The sequence below is a fragment of the Balaenoptera acutorostrata genome, chromosome 1 (assembly GCF_949987535.1).
Source record: "Balaenoptera acutorostrata chromosome 1, mBalAcu1.1, whole genome shotgun sequence".
Lineage (NCBI taxonomy): Eukaryota > Metazoa > Chordata > Mammalia > Artiodactyla > Balaenopteridae > Balaenoptera > Balaenoptera acutorostrata.
In genome coordinates, this window is record NC_080064.1 from 29,351,806 (window position 1) to 29,379,135 (window position 27,330).

General features: G+C 57.3%; 1 protein-coding gene across 3 annotated transcripts; it reads right to left on the bottom strand.

Annotated features, from left to right (window-relative positions):
* Positions 1-130: 130 nt before the first annotated feature.
* On the bottom strand, positions 131-24,724 carry COL8A2 (collagen type VIII alpha 2 chain). Of its 3 annotated transcripts, none has more exons than XM_057534888.1 (4): positions 24,585-24,724; positions 15,879-15,923; positions 5,269-5,483; positions 131-4,668 (listed from the first exon to the last, which is right to left on the bottom strand). In XM_057534888.1, the coding sequence occupies exons 3-4, from the start codon at positions 5,465-5,467 to the stop codon at positions 2,750-2,752; spliced, it is 2,118 nt and encodes a 705-aa protein (XP_057390871.1). In that variant the 5' UTR covers positions 5,468-5,483; positions 15,879-15,923; positions 24,585-24,724; the 3' UTR covers positions 131-2,749. The 3 variants fall into 3 exon arrangements, with proteins under 3 accessions (XP_057390871.1, XP_057390861.1, XP_007182580.2); XM_057534878.1 differs by lacking the exon at positions 24,585-24,724 and adding an exon at positions 16,891-16,991; XM_007182518.2 differs by lacking the exons at positions 15,879-15,923; positions 24,585-24,724 and adding an exon at positions 13,014-13,484.
* Between the last annotated feature and the right edge of the window lie 2,606 nt (positions 24,725-27,330).

A 27,330-nucleotide genomic window follows, 5' to 3' on the forward strand; every position in this document is an offset into this window, starting at 1 on the left:
GGTGGTGACAGAACCCCTGGCTGGGAGGAATGCACGCTCCTTGAGAGGGTGCAGAGCAAGAGCCCCAGAGAGCTCCCTGGGTGCTTTATGAAATCCAGAGGCTCGAGACACCTCTGAATCAATGCCAGTTTCAGCACAGTGCTGTTTGTTCAACAGGCTTTATTGAGATTGTGTCAATACAGTCAATACCGTTGTTTTTCTTTTCAAAAAGAAGTCCCATTTTCTTTGATTCCCAAGTGCATTTTCCCCGAATCTTCTGTGACACAGGGTACATAATAGGTATGTAGAGAACTAAGCTCCTATACCAGGTTAGAAATGAAATTACTAATGGAAAACATTTAAACCTTAATCTTAAAAAAATGAATCAGAACATAAAAATGCACAAGGTAATGTAGTTTTGTTAAAACCTGACATAGTTTATCAAAGCTAGTCAGTTAAGTGGACACCTGGAAACCCCATAAATATTTCAGAAACACCACCCACCTCTCCCCAAAGGCTTCAGGAATGACATTTAGCAGAAACTCAGTTCTGTGAAACAGTTTTGGGTTTTTTGTGTTTTTTTTTGTTTGTTTGTTTTGTTTTTTGGCTCCCTGTACCCTCCTCAGGGCCCTGGGCTCCCACTAGGAGCTGATGCATTTCTGCCCAACAGAAGCCTCCCTAACAGGCCAGATAGCAGTGGCTTTGACCCAGGAAGGAGGCTGAGCAGATGGCCCCACGAGGTACGATTTGAGACTTAGTACCCGTGGGTGCCGATGAATAAGAAACCCACCAGCAACCGTAGCCAAAACCTGCTCTTGAAGTGCCACTTGGGCAGATTTGGGTTTTTGTCTCTCCTTTTGAAAGTTAAAGCAAGCGAACGGTCTGCTTTGTTTGGAGAAGTTGTGGCCAGGCGATGGGCCTGGGGAGCCACAGAGTAACAAGTCGGAAGTCAGTGGCATGAAGAACCCAGGGGCAGGACGGGAATAAAGACGCAGGCCTACTAGAGAATGGACTTGAGGACATGGGGTGGGGGGAAGTGTAAGCTGGGACGAAGTGAGAGAGTGGCATGGACATATATACACTACCAAACGTAAAATAGATAGCTAGTGGGAAGCGACCGCATAGCACAGGGAGATCAGCTCGGTGCTTTGTGACCACCTAGAGGGGTGGGATAGGGAGGGTGGGAGGGAGAGGCAAGAGGGAGGAGACATGGGGATATATGTATATGTATAGCTGATTCACTTTGTTATAAAGCAGAAACTAACACACCATTGTAAAGCAATTATACTCCAATAACAATGTTAAAAAAAAAAAGTCAGTGGCCAGCCTCCTTCCTCAACATGGGAAGGAAGGCTGGCACGGGCCAGAACTGGAACAGGTTCATGCTGGGTCCTCGGCTCTAGCCACTCGGCTTGAACTAGGGGCTGAGGGCATGGGAGGGGGTCCTGCCTGTTTCCTGCAGGGCGGAGCTCTGATTGGGGAAAATGGCAGAAACATCCAACTCATTCCAAAGGGGCCTGTTGGCACCCTTTTTCTCAGAACCTCAGCCTCCTGGGCCCCAATCCTGCCTAGGACAGGAAATTGGAACCAGAGGGTGGAAGGAGAGGAAGCCCCAGCAGATTAACCCCTGTAGTCGACACATACCCATCATATGGCTCTTATTAAGAAAAAGCAGGCGGTGGCCTTCATCCCCAAGCTTGTGTGCACCTTGTTCTGAGGGCAAACAAGAAGCTCTCTGCCTTGGGGATACTGGGCTTGGGGGTGGCAATGATCCCTTACAATTTTGTGTGAGAAAATCAGCCCTCCCCCAGCAGGTGAAAGGAGAGAAAGGGAGGAATACTCATGTTCACTGATTGCCCATCCTGCCTCGTGCCCGCCTGTGGTGGTCCCTAGGGGCCTGGGTGGCTGGCCTCATGATGAACAGAGCCAGAGCTGGTGGGGGCAGCCTGGGGGATGGAGACAAACGTGAAGAGCTGCCATCCTGCCCCAGACCCATGCCCCTACCCCTCACACACCACCGTTCCCCATGGCTGCAGCCTGAGCACTGAAGGGGGGTTGGCACTTCCTGGGAGCCTGCAGGAGGGGCCACACGCCTGTACCTGCCAGGGACAGGCCTGATGCCACCGCCCCACCGCTAGGGTGGCAGTCCTGACAGGGTGTCCACACTGGCCACCTCGACGGTCCCCCTCCTCTCCCTTCCCCTGGAGAGAAACAAAAACTCTTCAGGGGCCCCACCGTCTTATGCTGGAGGCCCTGCCCGGGGCAGCCGGAAGAGCCCCAGCCAAGAACTGAGGGAGGCCCTGCCCCATTCCTGGAGCACGGGCTGTCTGCGGGCAGGCAGGAAGGGCAGGGCTGGGAAGATGTCTCCCCGGGGGAATGGGTGGGGCCATTCAGTCCCCTCTCAGCTCTGACTCACAGAGCAGCAGCACCCTTCGCCGCCCAGCAGAGCCCAGCACTCACAGGGGGCCAGGGGTCTCCACCAGCTGGGCAGAGTGTCCTGGGGCCCTGCCTGCAGGCCAGGCAAGGCAGGAGGCGGGGCACAACCCCGACGCTGCACAGACACTCGGGGGAGAGGAACGCAGGCCACCTTCTTCCAGAAACAACCTCAGCCTGCGCGGAGGGAGAAACCCACTCAGTCTCCTCGGGCCGAGGCCACGGCCGCCTCTGTTCCCACCTCTGTTCGGCCTTTGGTTTTTTCTTTAAATGGAGGTTCTTTGTAAGTGAGAAGGTCTCTCTACCGCTAAAGAGGAGGAGGCCGGGGCAGCATGGGTTATGTGGGGCACAGCAAGAATCCTGAAAAGGAGGAGTGGATGTACTCGGTGGAGTAGAGGCCATTGGCCTGGTCCGAGGGCATCTGCACCCAGACCTGGTCGTTGGGCCGCAGCTGGAGCACGGCGCCCCCAGACGCCTGGTCCAGGTAGCCCTTCTTGTACTCGTCATAGGTGTAGGTGGCTGGCACATTGTTCTTGTACAGGGCCACCCACACGTTGGTGCCCTTGACGTGCACGTGGTAAGCAAAGTAGTAGACCCCGCCCACGGGGCAGGTGAAGATGCCGGTGGCCGGGTTGTAGCCACTGTGGCCATTGTAGAGGGTCCGGTCAAACTTCACAGGCATGCCTGAGGCGGGGAAGGGCGAGGTGAGCACAGCGGTGAAGGCGGGCGTGGCATGGGCCGACAGCTCGCCCAGCCCAAACCGGGGCTTGGTCCCCTTGCCCAGCACAGCTCCCTGCACGCCGCCGTTGGGCAGGTGCAGGCCGGTGATGCCAGTCTCATCAAAGGCCCCAGGGGCACCAGGGGGCCCAGGAGGTCCGGGAGGCCCAGGAGGGCCCGTGAGTCCTGGGGAACCTGGGACCCCAGGAGGCCCTGTAGGCCCAGCCATGCCAGGTTCCCCCACTTTCCCCTCTCCAGGGGGCCCCGGCAGGCCTGGTTCACCCTTCAGGCCTGGCAGACCCTGTGGCCCGATAGGGCCAGCTGGACCCTGGAGTCCTGGGATTCCAGAAGGGCCCCTCAGGCCAGGCTGCCCAGGGAGCCCCAAGTCACCCTTCTGCCCCAGGGCTCCTGCCACCCCTGGTCCTCCAGGGCGGCCCGTGAAACCTGGCTCGCCTTTGGGCCCAGTCGGTCCAGGAGGTCCATGAGCCCCTGGAAGCCCCCTCTCTCCTGGGAGCCCAGGTTTCCCAGCCAGGCCACTAGGCCCCTGGTCACCCCGAATGCCAGGCACTCCTGGGGGTCCCCCAAGCCCTGTCTCCCCCTTAGGCCCTGGGGGCCCACGTCGGCCAGGTAGCCCTGCAGACCCCGGAAGTCCAGGGGGACCCCCAAGGCCCTGTGGTCCCTCTTCCCCTGGCTCCCCATCCTCACCTGGCTCGCCCCTGTCCCCCAAGAGCCCCGGGACCCCAGCTGGGCCCCTGTCCCCCTTGGGACCTGGCAGCCCTGGCATCCCATAGCCAGTGGGGCCTATCAGGCCAGGAGGGCCCCGGGTGCCTGGCTCCCCTTTGGCCCCTGGTGGGCCCTGTGGCCCTGGCACCCCTGCTGACCCTGGTACCCCCATACCATCCAGCCCAGGGGGTCCTTTTGGGCCCAAAGCTCCTGGCTCCCCCCTGGGTCCTGGTAGCCCAGGAGACCCAGACTCACCCTTATCTCCAGGGGCCCCAGGAAGCCCATCCAAACCTGGTTTGCCCAAGCCAGCTGGACCAGGGAGACCAGGGGGTCCGGGGGCACCCCCCTGGCCTGGGGCTCCAGGAAGCCCTGGTTGGCCCACTCCATTTTCGCCCTTGAGGCCTCGATCACCTGGGGGCCCAGGCTCTCCCTGGGGCCCTGGCTCCCCCCCAAATCCTGGGGGCCCTGGCACCCCCTGGGGGCCTGGTTTTCCAGGGACAGCAATGCCTGAGGGCCCAGGTAGGCCAGGGGGCCCTGGGGGCCCCCGGAGGCCCTGGTCCCCTCGTATCCCTGGCTCCCCCCGAAGCCCTGGCTGCCCTGGTGGGCCAACCTTGCCTGGAAGCCCTGGGGGACCAGCCTTGCCCATCCGGGAGAAGCCAGGGGGGCCAGCGGGTCCAGGCTGCCCATGTAGCCCTGGTTTTCCAGTGCCTGGTTTTCCTGGGAAGCCAGGAGGGCCAGGGGGACCCCGCGGCCCGGGTTTTCCAGGGGGACCAGGCTCTCCTTTCAGGTCCATTGGCAACAGCGGTAGAGGCATTTCTGAGAGAGAAAGAGAGAGAAGGGGCCGTCAGGGGCCTGGACAGTGGGGACAGGGGACCCATCTTCCCACTCCCCATACCAGCATGTGGTGCAACTTGAGAAGACAAGGTTCTGTATCTGTTCATGAAGACCACTCCCGGTCTCTCCCTCCCTGCTGTCATGGAGGATGGAATTTAGGTGGTTCAGTGGCCACCTTGGGAACTGCAGGGTATCCACCCCGGGGCTCTTAGCACCCAACCCACCCAGGCTGGGCCTTCCCCAAGAGCTTCTCATCCCTGCATGACCGGGATGGAATGGCCACCAGGTGGCACCAGCATCCCTCCTTAGAGCCAATCGGAGCCGACACCCCCCCCCCACTTCCCCACAAACCTTCCCGCCCCTCCCCCTACCTAATGCCCATCTCCGCCAGCCAGCTGCACCCCACTTCTGCACCCGCCCCGGACCAGCATCAGGAAGAAAGTGGAGATGGGAAAGCCTTTGGTGGGGATTGAGGGGCTGTGGCCAGAGGCGGGGGCGCCTGGGAAGAGCTGGTGGAGGTCGGGAGGCAGGGAGTTGGGGGTCAGCACTGTCCGAGGCAGGGCGGGGCGGGGAGGTGCTCACCCAGGTATTGGCCCTTGCCCTCGCGGAAGGGCGGCCCCACGGGTCCTTTGTGCATGGGCTGCACGTACTGCACCGGCGGGTAGCCCGCTGCCCCGGCGGCTCCACCGCTGGCGGCCGCCCTCAGCCCGCACCCCAGCACCAGCAGCAGCAGCAGCAGAGGTGGCGGCAGCGAAGGCAGCGACGTCAGAGCCCCCCGCATGGCGTCCTTAGGCTTGCTGCAGGGAGGAACGAGAGGGGCCATCAAGCCAGCCCATGGGTACTTTGGCACCAGGCCCGGGGACTCACAAAAAGATCAGAATATAGATATTATTCACAAGCAATGCTCAAAGTCTCAGAGTCTTGCAGAAGTTACTAAACCTCTCCTAATCCTGCCCATAGCTCTCCATCACTGCCCCCCGCAAGTCTACCGAGGACCCCTCCCTGGACAACAGCCACCCCCTAACCATTCACTTGGCAGCCAGATGCCCTTTCAGAGCATCTCTAACCTTGGCACACCTCTGCCAGAAACTGTTTGATGATTATACCCAGTACCATGTGCTGGGCTGGCTCTCTGCCAGCCAGGGGCTAAGCTCTCTAGAGATGGAAGCTCACTTAATCCTCCTAACACTTTAACGAGGTATTGTTATTGTCATCCCCATTTTCCAGATGACAAAACTAATGCAAAGGTCTCTAGGAAGCAGACTGGGATTTTTTTTTTTAATATTTATTTATTTATTTATTTGGTTGCACTGGGTCTTAGTTGCAGCAGGCAGGCTCCTTAGTTGTGGCATGAGAACTCTTAGTTGCGGCATGCATGTAGGATCTAGTTCCCTGACCGGGGATTGAACCCAGGCCCCCTGCATTGGGAGCGTGGATTCTTTTTTTTTTAACATATAAATTTATTTATTTATTTTATTTATTTTTGGCTGCGTTGGGTCTTCATTGCTGCGTGCAGGCTTTTCTCTAGTTGCGGTGAGCGGGGGCTACTCTTTGTTGTGGTGCGCGGGCTTCTCATTGCGGTGGCTTCTCTTGTTGCGGAGCACGGGCTCTAGGCACGGGGGCTTCAGTAGTTGTGGCTCGTGGGCTCTAGAGTGCAGGCTCAGTAGTTGTGGCGTAGGGGCTTAGTTGCTCCGTGGCATGTGGGATCTCCCGGACCAGGGCTCGAACCCGTGTCCCCTGCATTGGCAGGTGGATTCTCAGCCACTGAGCCACCAGGGAAGCCCTAGGAGCGTAGAATCTTAACCACTGTGACACCAGGGAAGTCCCAGAACTGGGATTTGACTAAGGTCTCTCTGACCTCACATTATGTCGATGCCCTTCTGGGGCTCCCCACTGCCTTCAGGATCAAGTCCTTTGTGGGCATTCCCTGGCGGTCCAGTGGTTAGGACTCCGTGCTCTCACTGCCAAGGGCCCAGGTTCAGTCTCTGGTCGGGGAACTAAAATCCCGCAAGCCATGTGGCCAAAAACCAATTGATTTTTTTAAAAAAAGGGCTTCCCTGGTGGCACAGTGGTTAAGAATCTGCCTGCCAGTGCAGGGGACACAGGTTCGAGCTCTGGTCCGGGAAGATCCCACATGCAGTGGAGCAGCTAAGCCTGTGCGCCACAGCTACTGAGCCTGTGCTCTAGAGCCCATGTGCCACAACTAGTGAAGCCTGCGCACCTAGAGCCTGTGCTCCGCAGCAAGAGAAGCCACCACAATGAGAAGCCCGCGCACAGCAACAAAGAGTAGCCCCCACTCGCCGCAACTAGAGAAAAGCCTGTGCACAGCAACGAAGACCCAATGCAGCCAAAAATTAAAAAAAAAAAAAAAAAAAAAGTCCTTGGTGCCCAGCATGGCGTTCAAGGCCTTTTTTTTTTTTTTTTTAATGCTATTCTTGTCTGCTTACATCCTTTTTATTTATGTATGTATGTATGTATGTATGGCTGTGTTGGGTCTTCGTTTCTGTGCGAGGGCTTTCTCTAGTTGTGGCAAGCGGGGGCCACTCTTCATAGCGGTGCGGGGTCCACTCTTCATCGCGGTGCGCGGGCTTCTCACTATCGCGGCCTCTCGTTGCCAAGCACAGGCTCCAGACGCGCAGGCTCAGTAATTGTGGCTCACGGGCCGAGTTGCTCCGCGGCATGTGGGATCTTCCCAGACCAGGGCTCGAACCCGCGTCCCCTGCATTGGCAGGCAGATTCTCAACCACTGCACCACCAGGGAAGCCCTCAAGGCCTTTTAAATCTAATCACCTAGTGGGTGCCTGCGTCTCCAACCCTATCACCTGCCACCCCTTTCTCTGCCTCTCCCCTCCCCCATACCTTTGCCCCAGACACCAGGCAGCCTCACACTTCTGGGCCTTTGTACCTGCTATTTCTCTGCCTGCAGTGTTCTTCCTCTCTCCAACTCGTCCTTTAAGGCCCAGGGAAGCTGTCACCCCTTCCTCTATAGAGTTAACCCCTCACTCCTGTGTCCTGATCTAGCCCTGTCACAGCATTTAGCTCAGCTCTGAGAACAAGGCCTGGGTTGGGAAGAAGCACAGGCTCCAGATTTGGATGGCCAGCCTGAGTCCTCCGCTCACCAGCTGGGGGAGCCTGGGCAAGAGGTTTCCACTCTGTGAACCTCAGTTTCCTCATCTGTAAAATGGAATAACATGTCCACACAAAAACGTGTACACGAATGTTCATGGTGACATTATTCATAACAGCCACAAAGTAGAAACAACACAGATGTGCATCCACTGATGAATGGATAGTGTGGTATATCCATACAATGGACTATCATTCAGCAATAAAAAGAAGGGAAATACTGATAAATGCTACAGTACAGATGAATCTTGAAAACATTATACCAAGTGAAGAAGCCAGTCACAAAATCATATTATCTAATTCTATTTGTATGTTCAGAATAGGTAGATCTATAGAGACAGAAAGTAGATAGATGAGTGGTTGCCTAGGGCTGGGGGGAGTGGAAATGGGGAGTGATTGCTAATGGGCACAGGGTTTCTATTAGGGGTGATGAAAATGTTCTAAATTGCTTGTTGTGATGGTTGTACAATTCTGTGAATACCTTAAAAAAAACATTGATTCGTACACTTTAATGAACCAGTTGTATGCTATGTGAATTGTATCTCAATAAAGCTCTTTTTAAAAAAAGCTAAGCTAGGGAATTTCCTGGCGGTCCAGTGGTTAGGACTCTGTGCTTCCACTGCTGGGGGCACGGGTTCGGTCTCTGGTCGCCGCCAAAAATATAAAATAAAACAAATTAAAAAAAAATTTTTTTTTTAAAGCTAGGCTAACAACCTGCTTCTCAAGGCTGCTGTGATAATTAGAGATATCACAGTGCCTCAGGGCAAGCACCCATCAATATCTGCACAGTGGACTAGCCTGGCATTTCACACACCCCAGGAAAGTCCCACTTGCCCCGGCATCCCTGCTCCGGGCTCCTCTCACCCCACCCAGGGGCCTCTCCACACCTGCGCCTGGCTGCAGGAGGGTGTGCAGGTGGGTTGTACACACCCAGGGATGCACGTGGGGCTGAGTCTGGAGCTGCAGTGTGGTGTTCCTCCAAACTCAGTATCACTCAGGGCTTTGCAGAAATGAACGCGGGGTTCCAGAGAAGGTCGGTGAAACTGCCAACCCAGCTCTGCCATCAACCTCTCTGTAACCCTGGGCAGGTCGTTCAGCCTCTCTCAGCCCCAGCATAATGGTAACATCTGCCACCTAAGGGCTCCCCACGTGCCAGGCAGGGCTTCACTAGCTTCACATCACTAATCCTCTTAATGATCCCCCCACCAGCTCATACAATTATAATCCCCTATTTTATAGAAGTAGAAACAGAAGCTTAGACTAAGAATCTTGCCCAGAACACCTTCCCTCAACACAGGCCACCTGCTCTATCTGCACCATGATTGGTGCTGGGCCTCATGAGGCCACACCGTGTAGGCCTGGCACTCAGCTACTGCTGATGGAGGCTCTGGCCATGCACTGCCCTAACGTTTGTTGGATGTTCCATCCACGTGCAGCCCTGTGAGGCTCGTCGGCCCTGTTTTACAGATGAGGAAACTGAGGTGCAGTCAGAGCCTAAACCCAGGCAGTCTGACTCTTGAGCCCCAATCCCTAACCACCACACCATGCGGCCTCTCCGGAGCGGGATAAGGGCCCTCCCGCACTTGCCACCTGAGCTGGGGGGCTATTAGGGTGGAGGTGGTGCTCACACAGCACAGAGCCAGAATGTTCTGCCTGGTAGAGGGGCAGAGGGTTGGGGGAGCAGGTGGAGGGGCAGAGCTTGCAGCAGGAAGCAGGGGGAGGGGAGTGAGCAGTTCTGGCCTGGGTGGGCCAGAGGCCAAGGTCATGGCGCCACCATAGGAGGACTCAAGAGAGCCCTGGCTCTGGGGAGCCCTGGTCCCCTTCCCATGCTGAGCTGAGGCCTCACTGGGCATGGGGGGTGATGGAGGGTGCAGGCAGCCTCAGGCTCAGCTGGGAGGGTGTCTGGGGTGGGGAGAACTGTGGAGGAGCACAGGCAGGCCAGGCGCCAGAGGAAGAGCCCCCGGTCCACTCAGGAGCCCGGGCAGGGGCAGGGCCCCCGCCAGCTGCCCACTTTTCTTTCCTCCTTGGCAAGGTGGATCTCCAGGAAGCATCCCCACCCTACACCCTGTGGCTCCCTGAACTTGCCCCATCCCAGCACCGCCAGCATCGTGGAGGTGGGGCAGATCTGCTGCAGGACCCCAGAGCAGGTGTTTCCTCTGGAGGGTGGGGTGTCTGAGTGAGGATGACAGCTCACACCTCTGGTTGGGCACCGCCTAAGTGCTGCACATTCTGCATTTGATTTAATTCCCACAAGGTCCCTGGGAAAAAGGAACTATTGTTCTTCCTCTTGCTATAGATGAGGAGTCTGAGGCTCGGACAAGTACAGTGATGCGCCCACTGGCTACAGCTGGCAGCCGGGATCTGAGTGGAGGTCTGTTAAGAACCTGAGCTCTTAACCGCTGGGACAGACTGCCATGGGGGAGGGCGTGGGGGAGAGTGCGCCAGAGAGCACAGGCTAGACAGAGGGAGAAGCAAACTGAGAAAGAGAGTCTCTCTTCCAGCTCCAAGCTGCCTGTGGGTTTGAGGAGGGAAAACTTACTCTAGCTCTTAGAGGGGAGGTGGCTATGCCACTCCAGGTGGGGGGCTTGGCCAGAGAAGGGGCTGAGAATCGATGGCCCTGGAATGGTGCGACGTGGCAGCCCAGGTGGGAGGGACTGCCCCCCAGCGCTGGCCGCCATCAGAGCCGAGGGAGCCTGGGCGCCCCTGAGCCCCTGACTCCTGCTCACTGTCACCTCTCCCCCCCCCCGCCCCCCCCCAACTGAGGCTCCCCAGGCTCTCTGGCCTCTGTACGTTCATTTCACCCTACTGCTTCTCCACCTCCTAACTCTTACTCATTCTTGGACATCCTGGAAGCCTATTGGATGCCTCCCCCGGGCTCCTCTGACACCTGCAGGTCTCCCTCACAGCTCTTGTTTCCCTCTTTGGCTCTTCTGCTCTCTCCCCGCCACATTCCCCCGACTCCATGCCCAGCACAGGACTTGGCTGGCACACAGAGATGCTCCACAAATGTTTGATGAGCTCAATTTGCTGTCAGATTTAATGATCACACCAATAACTCACTCCCGGAAGCATCCAGGACTTTGCACAGATACATGTCACACGGCCCTGGGAGCCCCCTCCCTAGGCCAGATGGGCTTATCTGTTGGCTAGAACGGGAACAGGTGGGACATTCACGTGGTCTCAATCAAGGATCTTCAGCTAAGAACTGCCTGCACGGGGAATAGAGGCACACAGGGAGGAACAGCTGATCCATTTGCTTGCTCCTGGTCTCCCCGTGGGGAATGGCGGCCAAGCAGGGGTGTCAGGGGTTGGGGGAGGGCCCTGAGGCTCAAGCCTGGCTCTGCTGTGTGACCTTGGGCAGTCCATCACCCTCTCTGGTGACCTCTTAGGAAGGAAGGAAGGAGCCAGGGCAGCTGGGAAGGGGCTGGGCTGGCAGGGGCAGGAGATGGGATGCAAAAGGAGACGCTAATTCAAGGGATGGAGCGGTGGCGGCAGCAGGGTAGACGCGGTGTTTGGACAGCTGCAAGTCCTTAGCGGGGATTTCCCCCCTTTTCAACAAATCCCCGTAAAACAGCATTTTGTCCAAGTCAGCGTTTTGTGGCAGCCTGGGCCTCCTCCAGGGGCGGCCGAGGAGGTTGGCTGGGAGCGGGTAGCACTCCAGGGTCTTTCAGACCAATTGGGAGGGGAGGGGAATGGACCCCAGCAGGAAGAAGAAGCAGCGCATGAATACAGACCCCTCTCTCGCTGGACAGGGCTTTGGGAGGAGAAGGGGCATCAGCAACAGTGACCCCTCCCCCCCAGTCCCCTCTCAAAGGGTCCTGTCCCAGGGGGCAACCAGCAGAGGGGGCCCAGGTGATCCTATGGAATTTAAGGGCCTGCCCACGCCCCATCCCATTTCACACGTGAGCTATCAGAGGTCCAGATAATAAGGGGAGCCGGAGGGTGGGGCGCAGGCTCCCAACAGACCGTGCCAGGGGTGTGGCTAGCGTGGCCCTGGCAGCACCCCCACCCCACCCCCGGTGGGTGGATGGAGCGCGGCTCTGCGCAGGCTCCTGCTGCTCCAAGCCCCCCACCCCAGAAGGGCGGCTGCAGCTGAGGAAGCCTCGGGGAGCTCAGGCAGCCCGGGGCCTGGCCAAACCACAGGTATGTTATGAGACGCTTCCTGTTGTGGAGACATTTCTGCGGGATCGGCTGCCCCACTTGCTCCCCTGGTGCCTCCTGCCTCCCCACTCGCCCAGCCTCGCTCTGTTCTCTCCCTGGGTCTCTGGCCCTGACTCATTTCTCTCTGTCTCTCTTTCTCTCTCCAACCCAGTCACTGCCACTTCAACAGGTGAGCAGCATTTCTTGCTCAGGCTCTCCCTATCAGGGATCCAGCCCTGGGGGGCCCTAAGGCCCTCTAGGTCCCGGCAGCCCCTGAACTCCCATTCCAGCAAAGCTACTTACCAGCTGGGTGATCTTGGGCAAGTGACTTAACCTCTCTGAACCTCGGTGTCCTCATCTGTGAAAGGGTTAACTGAGATGGTCTAAGCCATCAGCCCCTCCATGCTGCCTTGTCCTGTTACCCCGGTGGCCAGAAAGTCCTCCCTTCAGTCTAACCTCAGTTCCTCCTGCTGCAAAGCAACATCTCCTCCAACCCTTGAAAACCTCAGGTGACTTGCTGCCAAAGGCCAGCACCTTGTGAAGTTCCCTAAAGTCAATTTTCTGGCCTGCTAGGCCTTTTCCCTAACCACTCCTGAGATGACACCGGCCAGGGGTCACACAGCCTGCTCAGGACAAGGATGGAGTTATGGATCTTGGAGAGGAGCGGAGGAACTGCCCTCCTCCCTCACTGGGCATGATGCCCACCCCCACTGCTGAGCAGGGTGGCTCCAGACTTCTCCAGGGTTCCTGAGCCTCCCAGCCCCCACACCTCTCTCCCAGCTTGCAGAGGTCAGAGAGCCCTTTCCCGTCCCCCTCTCCTGAGTCTCAGATGAAGGGGGTCCTGTCTCCCACTCAAGGCCCCGGGCCCCTCCACACCTCTACCTCTTCCTCTTCCTCTTCCTCGGGGACCTCTCACTCTCTGTGGATGCCTCCCCCAGTCTCCAGCCTCTCCAGTCCACAGCTACACAGGCCTCACCCCCGCCCCTGGCCACCCTCATCTCTCTCCAGCCCTTCTCAGCCAAGCTTCTCAAAAGAACTGTCTCTACCCCTCACCCTCTCACCTCATGTTTCCTTCTCGCCAGCACTGACTCCCGCCTTGTGACCCTGTTTTCCTCCTTCCTGGAAAGGTTCTTCCTCAGATTCTTCTCTGCTCCTTCCCTCTGCCCACTCTGCAGACCCAGGCTTGCCCCAAGGAGCTGGCTCAGGCCTCTTCTCTTCTCTCTGGATGTTTCTCCTGCAGTTTCCAGCTCTTCCCAGCTCCCACAGTTTTAATCGCATCACCAAGGACTCCCACATCTGTTTCCAGCTACCTCTCTCCTGAGCCCCAGACTCTTGGGTTTGACTATGAGCTGAGCATTTTCGCCTGGCTGTCCCTCATACACCTCCACCCAAACTGCTGTCATTACCTTCTCCCCTATTACTTGCTTCTCCCCCACTCCCTGGTGCCCAGGCCAGAAATCTTGACATCACTTCTGACACTTCTGACCCTTCCTTCCTTACATGGAATCTCTCCAGCCTATACCATGCCTTAGCAAAAGTAGAAAAGGCTACCCCTTTTTCCAGCCAACTCAGGCCTACTCATTGCCTTTCCCGAGTGCCCTTGAACAGTAACCAACCTGCACAACTGTACATGACAGCCCTGTTCCTTTACCCTCAAACCCCCAATCCAGTCTTATGGACCCTGTCTCCTCTACTTCTGGGTATGTGACATGCCCACCTGTGTCCCTTCCTCTGTGTCTCTGTGTCGCTGAATCCAGATCCTCACCTGCCTGGGTATCTGAGGCATCTCCTGTTGTGTCTCTCTCCTCCTATCTCTGTGTCACCATCCCATTTGTCCACCCACCTCTGTGACCCTGTCTTTCTCTGCTGTCTTTCTCTGTCCTCTCTTGTGCCTTGTACCTAGATCCTGTCAGAGTTCCAGGTTCTGAAATCTCTAGCTGTTGGTCACTTGATGGGAGCCTCTAGAAGGCCAGCACTTATGGTCTTAATGTTAACGTCAGGTCTGGGGCTGACCACCGTGGACGATCCGCGAGCAGCCCCGCAAGGTCTGGGTGGAGACTTGCAGGGCCCAGTGCCCATGAGCTGAGCTCACTGTCCTACAGGCCACTGGGACTCTGAACCCCTCAAATTTAAATGTGCAGGCGTGAGGACCGCTCCAAAGCCAAAGGGCTGCCTGGAATCTGGGAGCTGGGGGGGTGGAGGGAGGTGGGCAGGCTGGGACAAGGTTGCCTGGAGGACACCTTATCATCCAGGTTGATGGCAGGACAGGAGTGCTGCCCTCTTCACACCTTGTCTACCCAGCCAGGCTTCAAGAGTCCTAACATCCCTCACCCCTGCAGGTGAGGCTCCCAGACCACAGCGGACCTCAATTTGCAAAGCAGCATTGGAAGGAGGTTTGAAGGACAGAGGAGAGTTCAACATACTCATAGAGGCAAGTGATGGTGGAATATTCCAAACTGAGAGCAGAGCAAAAATCTAGTCAAGGAAGACTGAGGGGCTTCTGGGGTGGGCGGTAGCTAAGAGGCAGAGAACCTGTGGTTCTGAAACTTGGGAGGGAGAGAGATTGGCTGGAGATAAAAATAGGGCTTCATTGGCAGGGTTGTTGCAGCCTGGATGAGGGCCATGGACTCACCCTTAGGGAAATCACCCATGTTTAGGGAGTGAGAGGAGCCCACTGTGCCCTGAGCCCCAGCATCCTGAATCCAGACAACCCAAACCTTTCGATGTTTCCCTGTGCCCACCTGCCTGCCCTTGCCTGAATTGCTCTTTCTATCTTTCTCCTCCAGGCAAACATGTTATTCCTCATTTAAGACCCAGCTCAAATGCTTCCTCCTCTAAGCAGCCTTCCGTGCCTCTCTCAGGCAGAACAGCTCCTCCTCCAGGGCATGTCTTCCTCCAACCCCACCCCATCCCCAGCTGGGGCTCAGCACACTGGCACTCAGTACAGTCTGCAGCCTGTGTGCTCCAGCTCCTGGCCTCTGACAACCCCACCTCCCACCTCCAGCCAAGCCTGCAAGATGGCTTCTCATAGGGTCCCTTTTCCTTTGTGGCTCTTCCAGGGTCCTTCTCAGCTCTGGGCTGGAGGGGGCTTGCGCTGAACCTCCCTCCCTGCAGGTAACTAGGTTTACCTCCCAGAGCCCCAGCCTCTGCCCATCTCTGGGGCTAGCCACCCCACTACCACGCTGGGCAGGAGCTTCTTGCGGGGCAACAAAGCATCCAGGGAGGTAGGGACAGCCAGGCGGGGGGAGATGAACCAGAAGAGGCCCAGCAGTGGACAGGACCCAGGGCAACACTGTATCCTCAGGCAGGTGGCCAGGGGAGCGGCCCTTCCTCGCCGGGGGTCAGGCCTCAGCTGGTGCCATTTCTCATTTCCCAGAAGAGGCCTTGAGCTTCTGACCGAGACCGGACATGGGTGGGCCACCAGGCCCAGGCACCCCCAGGCCCCAGGCCGAGCCAGGCGGGGCCTTCTCAGCTGCCAGTCCCCCCCCGCCCCCCCCCCCGCCTTCTGTTTCGCATTTGCAGCCTTTTCCGGAGCGCCACCCGCCGCCCGCCGCCCGCTGCCTCCCGCCGCCTGCCAAGATTCCTGGGCCTTCGCGGCTTCCCCGCGCGGTGGCGGCAGCTTCAGCATCGGCAGGAGGGGCTGAGCTGGGCAGGGAGGGGGCCCGGCGGGAGCACGGCCAGGCCACTGCACCCGGGCAGGCCAAGCAAACACGGCCACGCCAAGGAGCAGGGGCGAAATAGTTCACAAATGAGAAAAAGCTGCTTCCAAGTTGGGCCGGAGGGAGCTGAGGTCACCTGCCCACTAGGCCACCCCGAGCCTGGGAGGGGCATCTGCTGCAGCTGGAGGGAGCAAGGGTAGATAGCAGCAAGCACAGGTCTCATCCAGCTGGGGATATCAGAGAGCCCTGCCCCCAAATCTAGCTTACCTTTCAGGTCGGAGGGGCCTCTGAAGGTGCCAGCAGAGACAAGGCCTGAGAATGAAAGAGGGAGACAGTGAGGAAGATGCCAGGAGCTGGCGAAGCCTCCTGCCCTAACTCACAGCCACCCCAGCGCCTGCCATGGGTTTTTTACCAGGAGCCCCTGCTGGAACATTGGCCCCCAACCTCAGTCTCCTCTCAGGGAGCCAGGGCCCCCCATCGACTCCCTTCATTCATTCCACGCACTTAGCAATGCCCATGCGGGACCTGGCCCTGGATTGATGGAGTTCCTCCTGTCCTAGAGCCCAGGCTGAGGAAGCCCCTTCTGTGGGCCAGGGTCCATACCAGAGAAGTCCCTACACTCTGTCAGGCCCTAAGCTGGGGTGGCCCCTACTATAGACTAGGGTTCCTGCCTGGGGAAGCTCGCACTAGGTAGGGGACCTGAGGCTAGGCCTTGGGACAAAGAAATGGCTCAGCCCCATGCCCTGCCCTGAATTAGCTGGAGGCATCAGACAAGTGGCCATCACACAATTGACTAAGGTCTCTGGGCCGTGGGAGTACAGAGCAGGAAATATTGCCCTCCCTTGAGTTTCCCTGGAAGACTTCATGGAGGAAAGGACATTAAGGCTGGATCCTGAAGGGTGAGTAGGAGTCTGACAGGCAGACAAAGTAAGAAAAGGAATTTCAGGCAGTAGGAAGCTGCTTGGCAGATACAGGGAAGGTCCAGAAGTGCTGTGGGGTTGAGAGGACAAGCAGGAGCTGAGAAGGCTCGGGCAATTTAGTGAGGACCCTTAAATGCTATGCTTGTATATCTCTGGAAGGCAATGGGGAGCCATGGAAGGTTGCTGAGCAGGGAGAGATGTTGTGGTCAGCCCTCGATGGCCAGGTCCCCATTTCTGGCTCAACCATGATGCCTGGCTATCATAAGCCCTAGTCCAGGTCACACAGCAGAGCTGGGGTCGTAGTCCAAGCCCAGATATGAATCCTGGGTGGATGGGGAGGGGACGCCTAGCCAGCCCACCTGGCAGGGAGGCCTGCCGGCTGCGTCACTCTCTCCCCCAGCTGCTTGCTCGCCTCTGCCCGCTCCCATGGAAACTCTGACATCCCAGCCCTCTCGCTGCACAAGCAGCCAGATGCCGAAGCCAGCGGCTCCTAAGCCTTCTCTCCAGCTCAGCTGAGCCCTGCCTCCATCCACGCCCCTCTGACACCATGACCCCAGAGGTGGGTCATGAGGCTACTCTCTCTGAGGGCCCAGACTGGCTGATGGAGCTTGGGAGGGAGGTCCTCACTGGCCAACTTGACTCCAGCTTCTCTGGCCCCAGCCCACACCCTCACCACGAGGCTCAGGGAGGGGAAGTGACTTATGTTGGATCTGGGCTTTTGAAAGATGAACATGGATTTAACTGGGTGGTAGTGGGGAGAGGTGATCAGTCCAGGCTAAGGGAATACCATGTGTGAGGGTATGGAGGCGTGAATGCCCTGAACATAATTAGAATAAATAAACGAACTAACTAATCATAGCTAACATTTATTGTATACCTACTATGTGCCAGGCATGGTTCTGGGCTCTTCTCATGAATTATCTCATTTAATCCTCACACCAACCCAGTGAAGTAGGTTCTTTGTCTTTCATTTTTACAGAGTGGGAAACCAAGGGACAGAGAGGTTAAGTCATTGGCCAAAGGTCACACAGCTTATGAGGGGTAGAGCCTAGGCTGTTGGTGCCAAAGCTTGGGCTCTTAACCTCTGCAAACACAGATGGTTTGAGATGAGAAGGGCTGGCTGGGGTCAGCCTGAGAAATGCCTTAAATATCAGAATCAAAGACCCCCAGCACAGGGACTTCCCTGGTGGTGCAGTGGTTAAGAATCGGCCTGCCAGTGCAGGGGACATGGGTTCGATCCTTGGTCCGGGAAGATCCCACATGCCGCAGAACAACTAAGCCCGTGCACTCTAGGGCCCGTGAGCCACAACTACTGAGCCCGTGTGGCACAGCTGAAGCCCATGCGCCTAGAGTCCATGCTCCGCAACAAGAGAAGCCACCGCAATGAGAAACCCGTGCGCCGCAACAAAAGTAGCCCCTGCTCGCTGCAACTAGAGAAAGCCTGCTCTATGCAACTAGAGAAAGCCCGCGCTCAGCAATGAAGACCCAACGCAGCCAAAAATAAAAATAAAAATAAATTAAAAAAAAAAAAAGACCTCAAGCACAGCTTAAAGCTGGCTGCCCATCCCCTCCACCCATGTTAGCCCTTAATAATAATGGTCTCGCCTGTGCGCCACAGCTGCTGAGCCTGCGCTCTGGAGCCCGCGTGCCACAACTGCTGAGGCCCGTGCACCTGGAGCCTGTGCTCTGCAGTGGGAGAAGCCACCGCAACGAGAAGCCTGCGCACCGCAACGAAGAGTAGTCCCCGCTCGCCACAACTAGAGAAAGCCCGCGCACAGCAATGAAGACCCAACCGCAGCCAAAGAAATAAATTAAAAATAAAAGTAAATAATAAAAGGCATGTTTGTCAAAGAGCTCTTAAAAAAATTTTTTTTTAATTAAAAAAAATAATGGTCTCTGAAAATCCCAAGTACATTTTCTGCACCAGACATAGCACTAGACATGCTCCAGGCATTATTTTTTATCGTGCTCTCCCATAACTCTATAAGGCGGGAATTGCTGTCCCATTTTTCTGGGAGGAGCATTGAGGCTCAGAGAGGTGACATCCATTCTCCAAGGTGATAGGAAGCACCGGGGCTGGGATCTGAACCTTGGGGCTTGCCCAGACCCTAAATGGCCAAACCCCTGTATACTTGGGCTTCCTGGAGACCACAGCCACAGTACTTCTCCCCACTTCTCCTCCACCCCTGCCTGTGCTGCCTCAACCCAGATGCCAGCACAGCTGGCGACAGAGTGAGCAGCTCCTATCACGGGCCTCAGGAGCCCACTCCAGTTGACCAAGGCTCCCGCGGTCCTACAAAATAGAAAGTGGGGTGGGTGAGTGTGCCAGGGCAGTGCCTGAGCCGACTTCAATGGGACTCTGTTCTTAACCTCCGCCCTCAGCTGCCTTCCCTAATCTCCTCCTGAGCCCCTCCCCTGGCGACATCTCCTCCTTGCACAGAGCCTGCCTCCAGCTAAATCCCAGGCCAGATGTGTGGGGGACAGTCTATACCCCCGTCCCCCACCAACTTCGGCGAGCGCAGGCGCCCAAGGAGACTGGCCAGGATCCCAGGCCTGCTTCCCCATCCCAACTTTCCAACCTGACATGCTGATGGCCACGAGGTGAACAGTTGGCTCCTCCCAGAGCGGGGCTCATGGGAGAAGTCTCCATTTTCTGAGCCCCTACCATGAGCTGGCCCTCGGCTAAGAGTCTTGCCTAAAAAATCATGATGGGGGGCTTCCCTGGTGGCGCAGTGGTTGAGAATCTGCCTGCTAATGCAGGAAACACGGGTTCGAGCCCTGGTCTGGGAAGATCCCACATGCCGCGGAGCAACTAGGCCCGTGAGCCACAACTACTGAGCCTGCGCGTCTGGAGCCTGTGCTCCGCAACAAGAGAGGCCACAATAGTGAGAGGCCCGCGCACCGCGATGAAGAGTGGCCCCCACTTGCCACAACTGGAGAAAGCCATAGCACAAAAACGAAGACCCAACATAGCAATCAATCAGTCAATAAAGAAATCTTAAAAAAAAAAAAAAAAAAAAAAAAAAAGCTGCTTATATAAAAAAAAAAAAAATCATGATGGGTTAAGAACCACTCTGGAGGCCAGCTGCTCACAGTCTTCTCCCAGCCCTGCCTCTTACTAGCAGTGACCTCAGTGGTCTGTGCCTCAGCTTCTTGGTCAATAACATGGGAGCAACCCCTACTTCGCAGAGCGCTGGAGAGGATTAAACACGTTAATTTCATGTAGCTGACTTCAAGCAGTGCTTGGCATAAAGAACATTCAATATATGTTTCCTATTATCATTATTATCATCATCACCATGACGCCTCCCAAAAGCCCTGTGAGGTTAAATTATAAACCCTATTTTACAGATGAAGAAACAGAGGCTCAGAGAGAAGTCATTTGCCCAGGTTCACCAGCCAGCCAGTGGTGGACGATGTCAGTTTGGACTGAAGCTGAGTGAGTTCCCAGATAATGAGGACAGCCTTGCAGCTCTCTGGAGCTGAGGCACAGTGTGTGTGTGTGTGTGTGTCGGGTTGGGAGGGGTCCTCCACTCACCCCTGTCCTGCCTGACCTCCAGGGGCTCCCCTGCCCAAGCCCCTGCCGCCGCTGCAGGAGGGGGCTCTGCATTCCTGGCTAAGCAGCCGGATTTGCTGTGCTCCAGGAACTATGAAAAGAATGTTTGCCACGAGCTGAGCCGTGGTTGCCTGTCAGAGGGAGCATGGCCTGGAGGGCCCACACAGAGCTGTGTGGCGGCCAGGAGCCGCCACAGTGGGAGGGAAGGAGGCTAGACACAAGAGAGCTTCTGGTTAGTGAGTGCAGTGGATACTGGAGGGGGGTGGGGACCAAACAGTCAACCTCCTGGCGTCTTTCAGGAGGGAGAAATGACCCACACACACAATCTACATTGCTCCTCCCCACAGGCTCCAACGAGAGCCAGGGAGGCATTACTGGCCCATCTCATGGATGGGACTATGGAGATACAGGGAAGGCTCACAGCCAGTGGCAGAATTGGGACCCGTGGCCAGGACCCTTCGCTCCCAGAGGTTGCCCACCCTCACGGGACCCACCAGGACCACAGCGCATTCTGAGATACTAGAAAACACCATGCCAGCCCTCACTGTCCTGGCCACCCTCCGGGCCTGACCTTCTCATGACTGCTACTCCCCATGTTCCCTGTCCCTCAAAAAAGTCCCTTGTGTATGAAAATTCCTGGCACACTGTGGACAGATGCTCAACAATTAAGTTTCCATTCCTTTCCCCTCCAAACCAAGCCCTGTAGAGGGCAGTGACCCGGGAGGTCGGTGGGAAGAACATGAGTTGTACATCCTCACAGACCTGGGAGTGAATCCCAGCTTGGCACTCAGCAAGGGGACGCTTGGCCAGTTTATGGGCCTCTCTGAGCCTCCACTTCTCCCTCTGTTAAATGGGCTACTGACCCTTCCCTTGCAGTAGTGTTACAAGGACTAAATGAGATACGCAAACACAGGCCCTGATACACAGTAGGTGCCCAATAAACTCTTATTGTTACCCTCCCCCAGGGGGACAGAAATAATTGAAATTAGAGAACCTCAGATGACAAGGTTCCCTCCATCCCAGGTTCCTGATAGCCCCTGCTAGGGGAGGGCGGCCTCTGAGAGGAAGGGAAGCCTGAGCCCAGGGTCCTGTCCTCAGGGCTCAGTTCTGCCACTGACTGCTATGTGACCTGAGGCAACTTCCTCTCTGAGTCTCCATAATCCCATCCAGGAGATGAGCCAGCAGTGCTGGCATGGCTCTCTCCAGGAGGCAGTAACCCTCTGCCACCCACTTCTGCCCTCCAAGAGCCAGAAATCTCAGCCTGCATGGGGACAGTCACTTCTCAATTCAGAACTTTCCAAGAATCTGAACGGAAGCAGGGCCAGGTCCTCCCCATTCCCTCCCCAGGATCCAACCAGAGAGGTGTAACAGACTCTGATCAGAAGTCTGGGTGAAAGTTCTTGGCACTGCACCCTGATCATGTGTGACCTCAGACCACTCCTCACCTCTCTGCAGGCAAAAGGACCCTGGAGACAAGTATTAGCATTCCCATTTTATAGATGAGGAAACTGAAGCACAGAGATGGGAAGTCCCTTACCCAGAGTCACGAGGAAAGTAATCCCAGTCTGTCTGACTCCCGAGGTCAGGATCTGCTGTCTACATCCCGCCACCATAGAACAGAGCAGGCCTGGAATTCCCTTTCTGGGACAGTGACTTCCCTAACTGATGTCTGGGCACACGTGTGCACACGTATGGCCTCACACACCCTCTTTCGCTTCTAAACATACATACCCAGGTCTCCCAGACACTAAACTAGTCCCCAGACCCATGGCCACACTCGACACTCAGCCCCCTGCGCCTAAGCATACCAGACCCTGGTGTCCAAACCCACATCTCCCCTTGACCTGACTCCTCTGAGGTCAGACCACGGCCACCCAGTACAAGGCTCCTGGCCCGCCCTCTCCTATCCCCAAAGCCAAGCATCACTGAGGCCTGTCCAATCTCTCTCCTTACTCCTCTCCATCTATACCTGCCTCCCATCCCCATGGCAACCACCCACCTCAGCCCCCATCACCTTCCTCCTCAAACTCTGCCCAGCCTCCTAAGTGGTCTCCTTGCCTGTAAGATCCCTCTTCATCCTTTCCCCCCAGAGCAACCAGAGTGATTCCCAGTTTGCACCACTCTGCAGCTCACACCCTTTCTCTGACAAGGCCCTAGGAAATCTGACCTTGAAGTAGTTGTCAGTCCCTGCCCCTCAGTCTCCCACTGTGTAGTCACCTTCCCCTGAGAGAACTCTGCAGCTTCCCACCTCCACACCTTCGCACACGCTGTGTCTTCTGACTGGAATGCCCTCATTTACCTTTTCCACGCCCTGCACCTGTCAAAGTTCTCGTTCTCCCTGAAAACCGCAGCCAGTCACCTCTTTGCCGCTTCCCCTGATGGCCCCTCCCACACACACTTTGGCTTGTAAGGTTCCTCCCCTTCATGTAGCTCGACGGGCACCCTGAGACACAGCTGCACCCCATATGAGAGACCACTGTGCCTCTGGTTCTTCCACCCCAGCTCTGTAAGTGCCTCAGGCCACCGATGGGACTGACTCATCTGAGGCCCCACTTTCCTACAAGGGGAGCCCCATGCGTGCCACTGGGGGGCCTGGAGTGGGCTGGGGGACTAGCAGGGCAACCAACCTTTGCTCTGGCTCAGACCTGGAGCAGGGGGGGAGGTGGGGTGCTCAGGCTGACAGCCCTGTTTGATATCTTCACCTCCCTTTTTCTTTCCCCTTCCTCTGAGCCAAAGAGCGGAAATTCATTTTCACTGTGGTGGACAGAGTGAAACTGGAGAGACAGACCCTGGTGAGTGTGAGTGTGCGTGTGTTGTCCTGTCTGAGTACGTCTGGCTGGGCCACGTAGGGCCTGCCATGTGTCTGTAGGAGTTTGTGTGTGTGTGTGTGTGTGTGTGTGTGGTGTATGTGTGCGCCCGCACGCACGTGCTCTGTCTGTTGTTTCAGCATCTGTGGTGGTATGTGTTTCAACAGAGCATGTTCTGGTGTATGACTGTGTATGATTGTCAATGGGAGAGAGTGTAGCTATGCAGCTGTGCGTGACTCTGTCTGTCTGTGGTGTGCCCTCATTATCGTTTTGGGGTGATTGTGTGTCCAAGGGTCTATTGGTGTTCACCAGCCCAGCGAGAGGCCAGTGGGGACATCTATGCCCTGACTGAGACCACCAACTCCCACTGCAAGGTTGCTGCCCCCCACACCTCCTCTTCTGGGCTCTAGAATGGGCTCCCTGAGGGCCCCCCATCTACTCAGGCCAGTGAGGGTCAGTCCCCAGAGAGGAACCCCAGACTGCCTGACCCTCCAGCCATCCCAGCTCCACAGCCCCCAGATCTTCCAAACACCCAAGGCAGCTCCCTAGGAGGTTGCCTTCGCTAAGGGCACTCCAAGGAGGGGATGGACCCTGCCACCAGACAAGGGCACAGGCCTTAGTAAGAGACGCTGAAGGTAGACAGGAGGAAGGACTTCTGGGTTGCCAGGGTCCCCTGAGAGAGGTCAGTGGTATTTCTGCGTCAAAAACCTAGCATGTTCTCACACACACTGAGAACCTCACACAAGCACACACTGACTGACGCACACATTAATAACATACTGGCAGACACTCACTGTCCCCCTCACGCCTCACAAATGCACACATTGACAGGCTCACACATGCATACACACAACAAGCAAACTCAGAGGGTCTGCCCTTCCCCGACTCCCAACTCATGGGCTCCTCTGGATGAACAGTGTCTCTCCGCCCGGGGACTAATGGGGCCACTATGTCTCCAGCCCCAGGACAGACACCTGGGGAGGCTGCTCTGGGGCCCTCAGACCCCTGCCCCTCTGAGCCGGGAAACAGTCCGGCTGTGAGTCGGTCCCCTCAACCCCGCAGGTCTCAGGCCTGAGCTGCGGCAAGGTGCTGAGCCTCTGGCAGGGACATTCCTCAGAACCCCAGTCTCCAGTTTGGGGGGTGCTGCCAGGACACCTAGAATAGGAGGAACTTGGGGGCAGAAGCAGAAAAAACGGGAAACCGGGAGGTTGCCAGCAAACTAGAATCGGCAGAGAGATGGGGAGAGGAGAGCTGAGGGGTTTCCCCTCCCTGGGGCTACAGGGGGCTCTAAGGCCACTGCTCCGTCCTCCCTGCTCCACCATCCTGCGATGGAAGCTTTGTCATCCCCATTTTACAGGTGGGAAGGGAGACTCCCGGAGGTGAAGTGACTGCTCCGAGACACATGGTCAGGCATGCCACCCAGGACTGTCTGAAGCTGGAGCCCCCGCTTCTGGGAAAGAAGGGAGGAGGAGGCTTTAGCTGGGATTCTGCCCCGGGAAGCAGGAAACGGGATGGGCGCCCGCATACCAGCGCCGACCCCCGGCCCAGTCCCCCATCCCGTCCTCAACTCGGAGTCCGAGGCGTAGGCCCAGCCGTCCCAGCTGTCCCGGACAGTTCTGGGGGAAGCCCAGGCCGGGTCCTGCTCTCGGAGCCCCCAAGCCCGGCAGCCGTGCCGCCTCCCCCCGGTTACCTGCAGGGTCGGCCGCCTGGCGCCGCTCCCGGCCCTCGAGGGCGGCCCGGGGCGCGCGGGCTCCGGGCAGGGGCGTCGTCGGGGTCCGCGCCGGCGGGGCTCCGCGTCGCTCTGCCGGCCGCCCCTCGCGGCTGCCGGAGTGGGCGGGCTGCGCGCGGGGGCCAGGGAGGCGGGAGGGGCGCGGCGGGGCGGGGCCTCCACCCTCTTCTTTCCACAGGCACGGCCAAGGTCCGCGCCCAGCACGGCCTCGACAGCCGCCTCCCTCCCGGGACCGACTCAGACACCCCCCCACCCCACGCACATCCCGGACAGCTCGGTCCCCACTCACCCTCACGCGCCCTGTGCCTGCGTCTGGAGCCCCCTGCTCTCGGGGACGACCCGTCTATGGGGACACAGACCCAGACCCTGTCACCGAGAAGGGGGGCATGGTGTGCTCAGTGCGGGGAAGGGGCAGCACAGGGGTGATGGCCCATAATTGAGCAGTCCGCGAAGGTTTCCTGCCAGTGGTGACCTAGCTGAGAGGGACTGGGGCGGGGGTGGGGTGGAGGTGGGGGGAGACTTAGGGGGAAGCGGGAGGAGGGACGGTGGTGACCCGCACATTCTGGGTTTAGGGAGGTGAGCCTGTGTGCTCACAGGGGCGGGCAGCGGGATCTTGTAGGCCGTGCAGAAGCTGGTTAGACTTCACTTCAGGGAAATGGGGAGCCACTGAAGACTCTGGAGCAGCGCAGTGACGTGGTCAGAGTTGTGCTTTAGAAAGAGCCCCCTCTACTTCACTCTGCTGTACAGTAGAAAGTAACACAACATTGTAAAACAACTATACGTCAATTAAAAAAAAAAAAAAAAAAGAGCCCCCTGACTTCTACGTGGAGGAAGACAGAGGCAGGGACACTGGTGAGGAGGCTGCTGGAATAATCCTGGCTGGTCCAATGAGGCGGACAATGGGCGCTGGAAGGAAGGGTCAAATGTGAGAGGAGTAAAGGAGGTGGGATAGGCAGGATTTGGCTGTGGGGGTGAAGGACCTAGAAAGAGGGAAGTATCGAGGACAGGGCCCAAGTTTCTGATTGGAGGTGGTGGTCCAGAAGGAGGATGGTCAGATGCATTGAGTTGCACACTGCTGTGGGCTTCCACGTATCCAGCAGGGAAGTGAGAGTTCTGAGCTAGAGATTAGGGGCCCATGGTGTACAGATGGTGACTGATGCCATGGGAGTGATGCTCTGGGAAGGAGTGCCCAGGCCAGGACCGAGGACCATTAACATTCAAAGGACCTGTAGAGGAAGAGAGGTCAGCAAAGGAGACCTAGAAGGTGGGGCTGGGAGGTGGGGGGAAAACAAGAGAGCAGTAACTCAGAAAGCAAAGACAGGGTGTTTCTAGAAGTCCAGTGAGGCCCCCAGGGTCAAGATGTCACAGTCCTTTGGGACTGGCAGTTAGGGGCTGGTGGCTGAGGTGGAGGGCAGGGGCAGGGGCAGGGGTCAGGCTGCAGAGGCCAAAGGAGCAGCCACAGGGGAGAAAGTGGAGGCAGCAAGGGCAGTAGGGGAGTTTGGAAGGGGGTTTGGGGTGAGGGTGTGAGTGTGTGTGTGTGTGTGTGTGTGTGTCTGGTCTAAGTGGGAAAGACCCTCCACAGGTCCAGAAAAGGAGCAGGGAGTTCCCACGGCTGTCTGTCTTTGGGTCTGGGCCCACCTCCATGGTCCCCTCACCCTCCTACTGCCTGCCCTCCGAAGGCCTCCCACTTTGCTGTCCCCCTGCCAAGGTACACACCAGCCCTGCCACTCCTCGATGGGGCCTCCCATCCTCACCCACCTCCAGAGTCTGGGCCCACTCCCATCCTAGCCCTCAGATTGGGGGGATTGCAACGGGTCTTTGGGTCTGGCCTCCTGGCCTGAGCCGCTCAGAGGGACAGCAGGGGAGCCAGGCTGGGGCACTGTCCGAGGAAGGGGAGGGGGCCTGGTTGGCGGGGTACCTAAGAGGACACTGGCTGGGGTGGAGAGCTGTGGCCCTCCCCCAGAGCTGGTGTGAAAACCAGGCCCTTGATGGGGATCAGATGGGGGTGAGCGTTCAGGGAGAGGGTGGGAGCTAAGCGGCAGGGACTCTGGAGTTAGGCTGCCTGGGTTCAAGTCCAAGAGCCACCACTCACCAGCTGCGTGTCTTGAGCAAGTTACCTAACCTCTGGAGCCTCAGTTTCCTCATCTGAAAAACTCTCATAGGCTTGTTGTGAGGATTAAACCCATTAATCCACGTCGAGCTCTTAGCTCTGAGTGTGAGCTGTTCTTGGGGGGGAGCTCAGTGAAGGGGGCGCTGGTGAAGCAAGCAGGCAAGTGAGGGGGTGCACTGTGCCCGGGAAGGGGCTCCCATGGGCTCCACGCACATAGTTGCTGCAACAGATACTCAGTCCCCTAGGTGATCCCACCCCTGATTCTCCTGACTCACCCTTTAAACTTTCCTGAGGCCCCCCTGCCTGGTTCTATGTGGCACACATGTCCCCAGCCCCTCTTTTCTCCCCATGCTGAATGCCCTGCAGTTAGGGAGGGCTCCAGCTCCTTCTCCTTTCAACCGGCCCTAGGAGGCCAAGTCTGGCCCTGTCCTGTTGTCCTGTGGCCCCTGGTGTTCACTGGACCCCCAAGGTGAGCCTCAGCTACCCATCCCCCAACAGAGGCTGAGACAGTCTTGCCATGACCCTGCCACAGCTGCCTCCTGTTCTACCAGATCTTTGCACAGCAAACCTCAAGACAGGAAATGAGTGTCTGGGTGC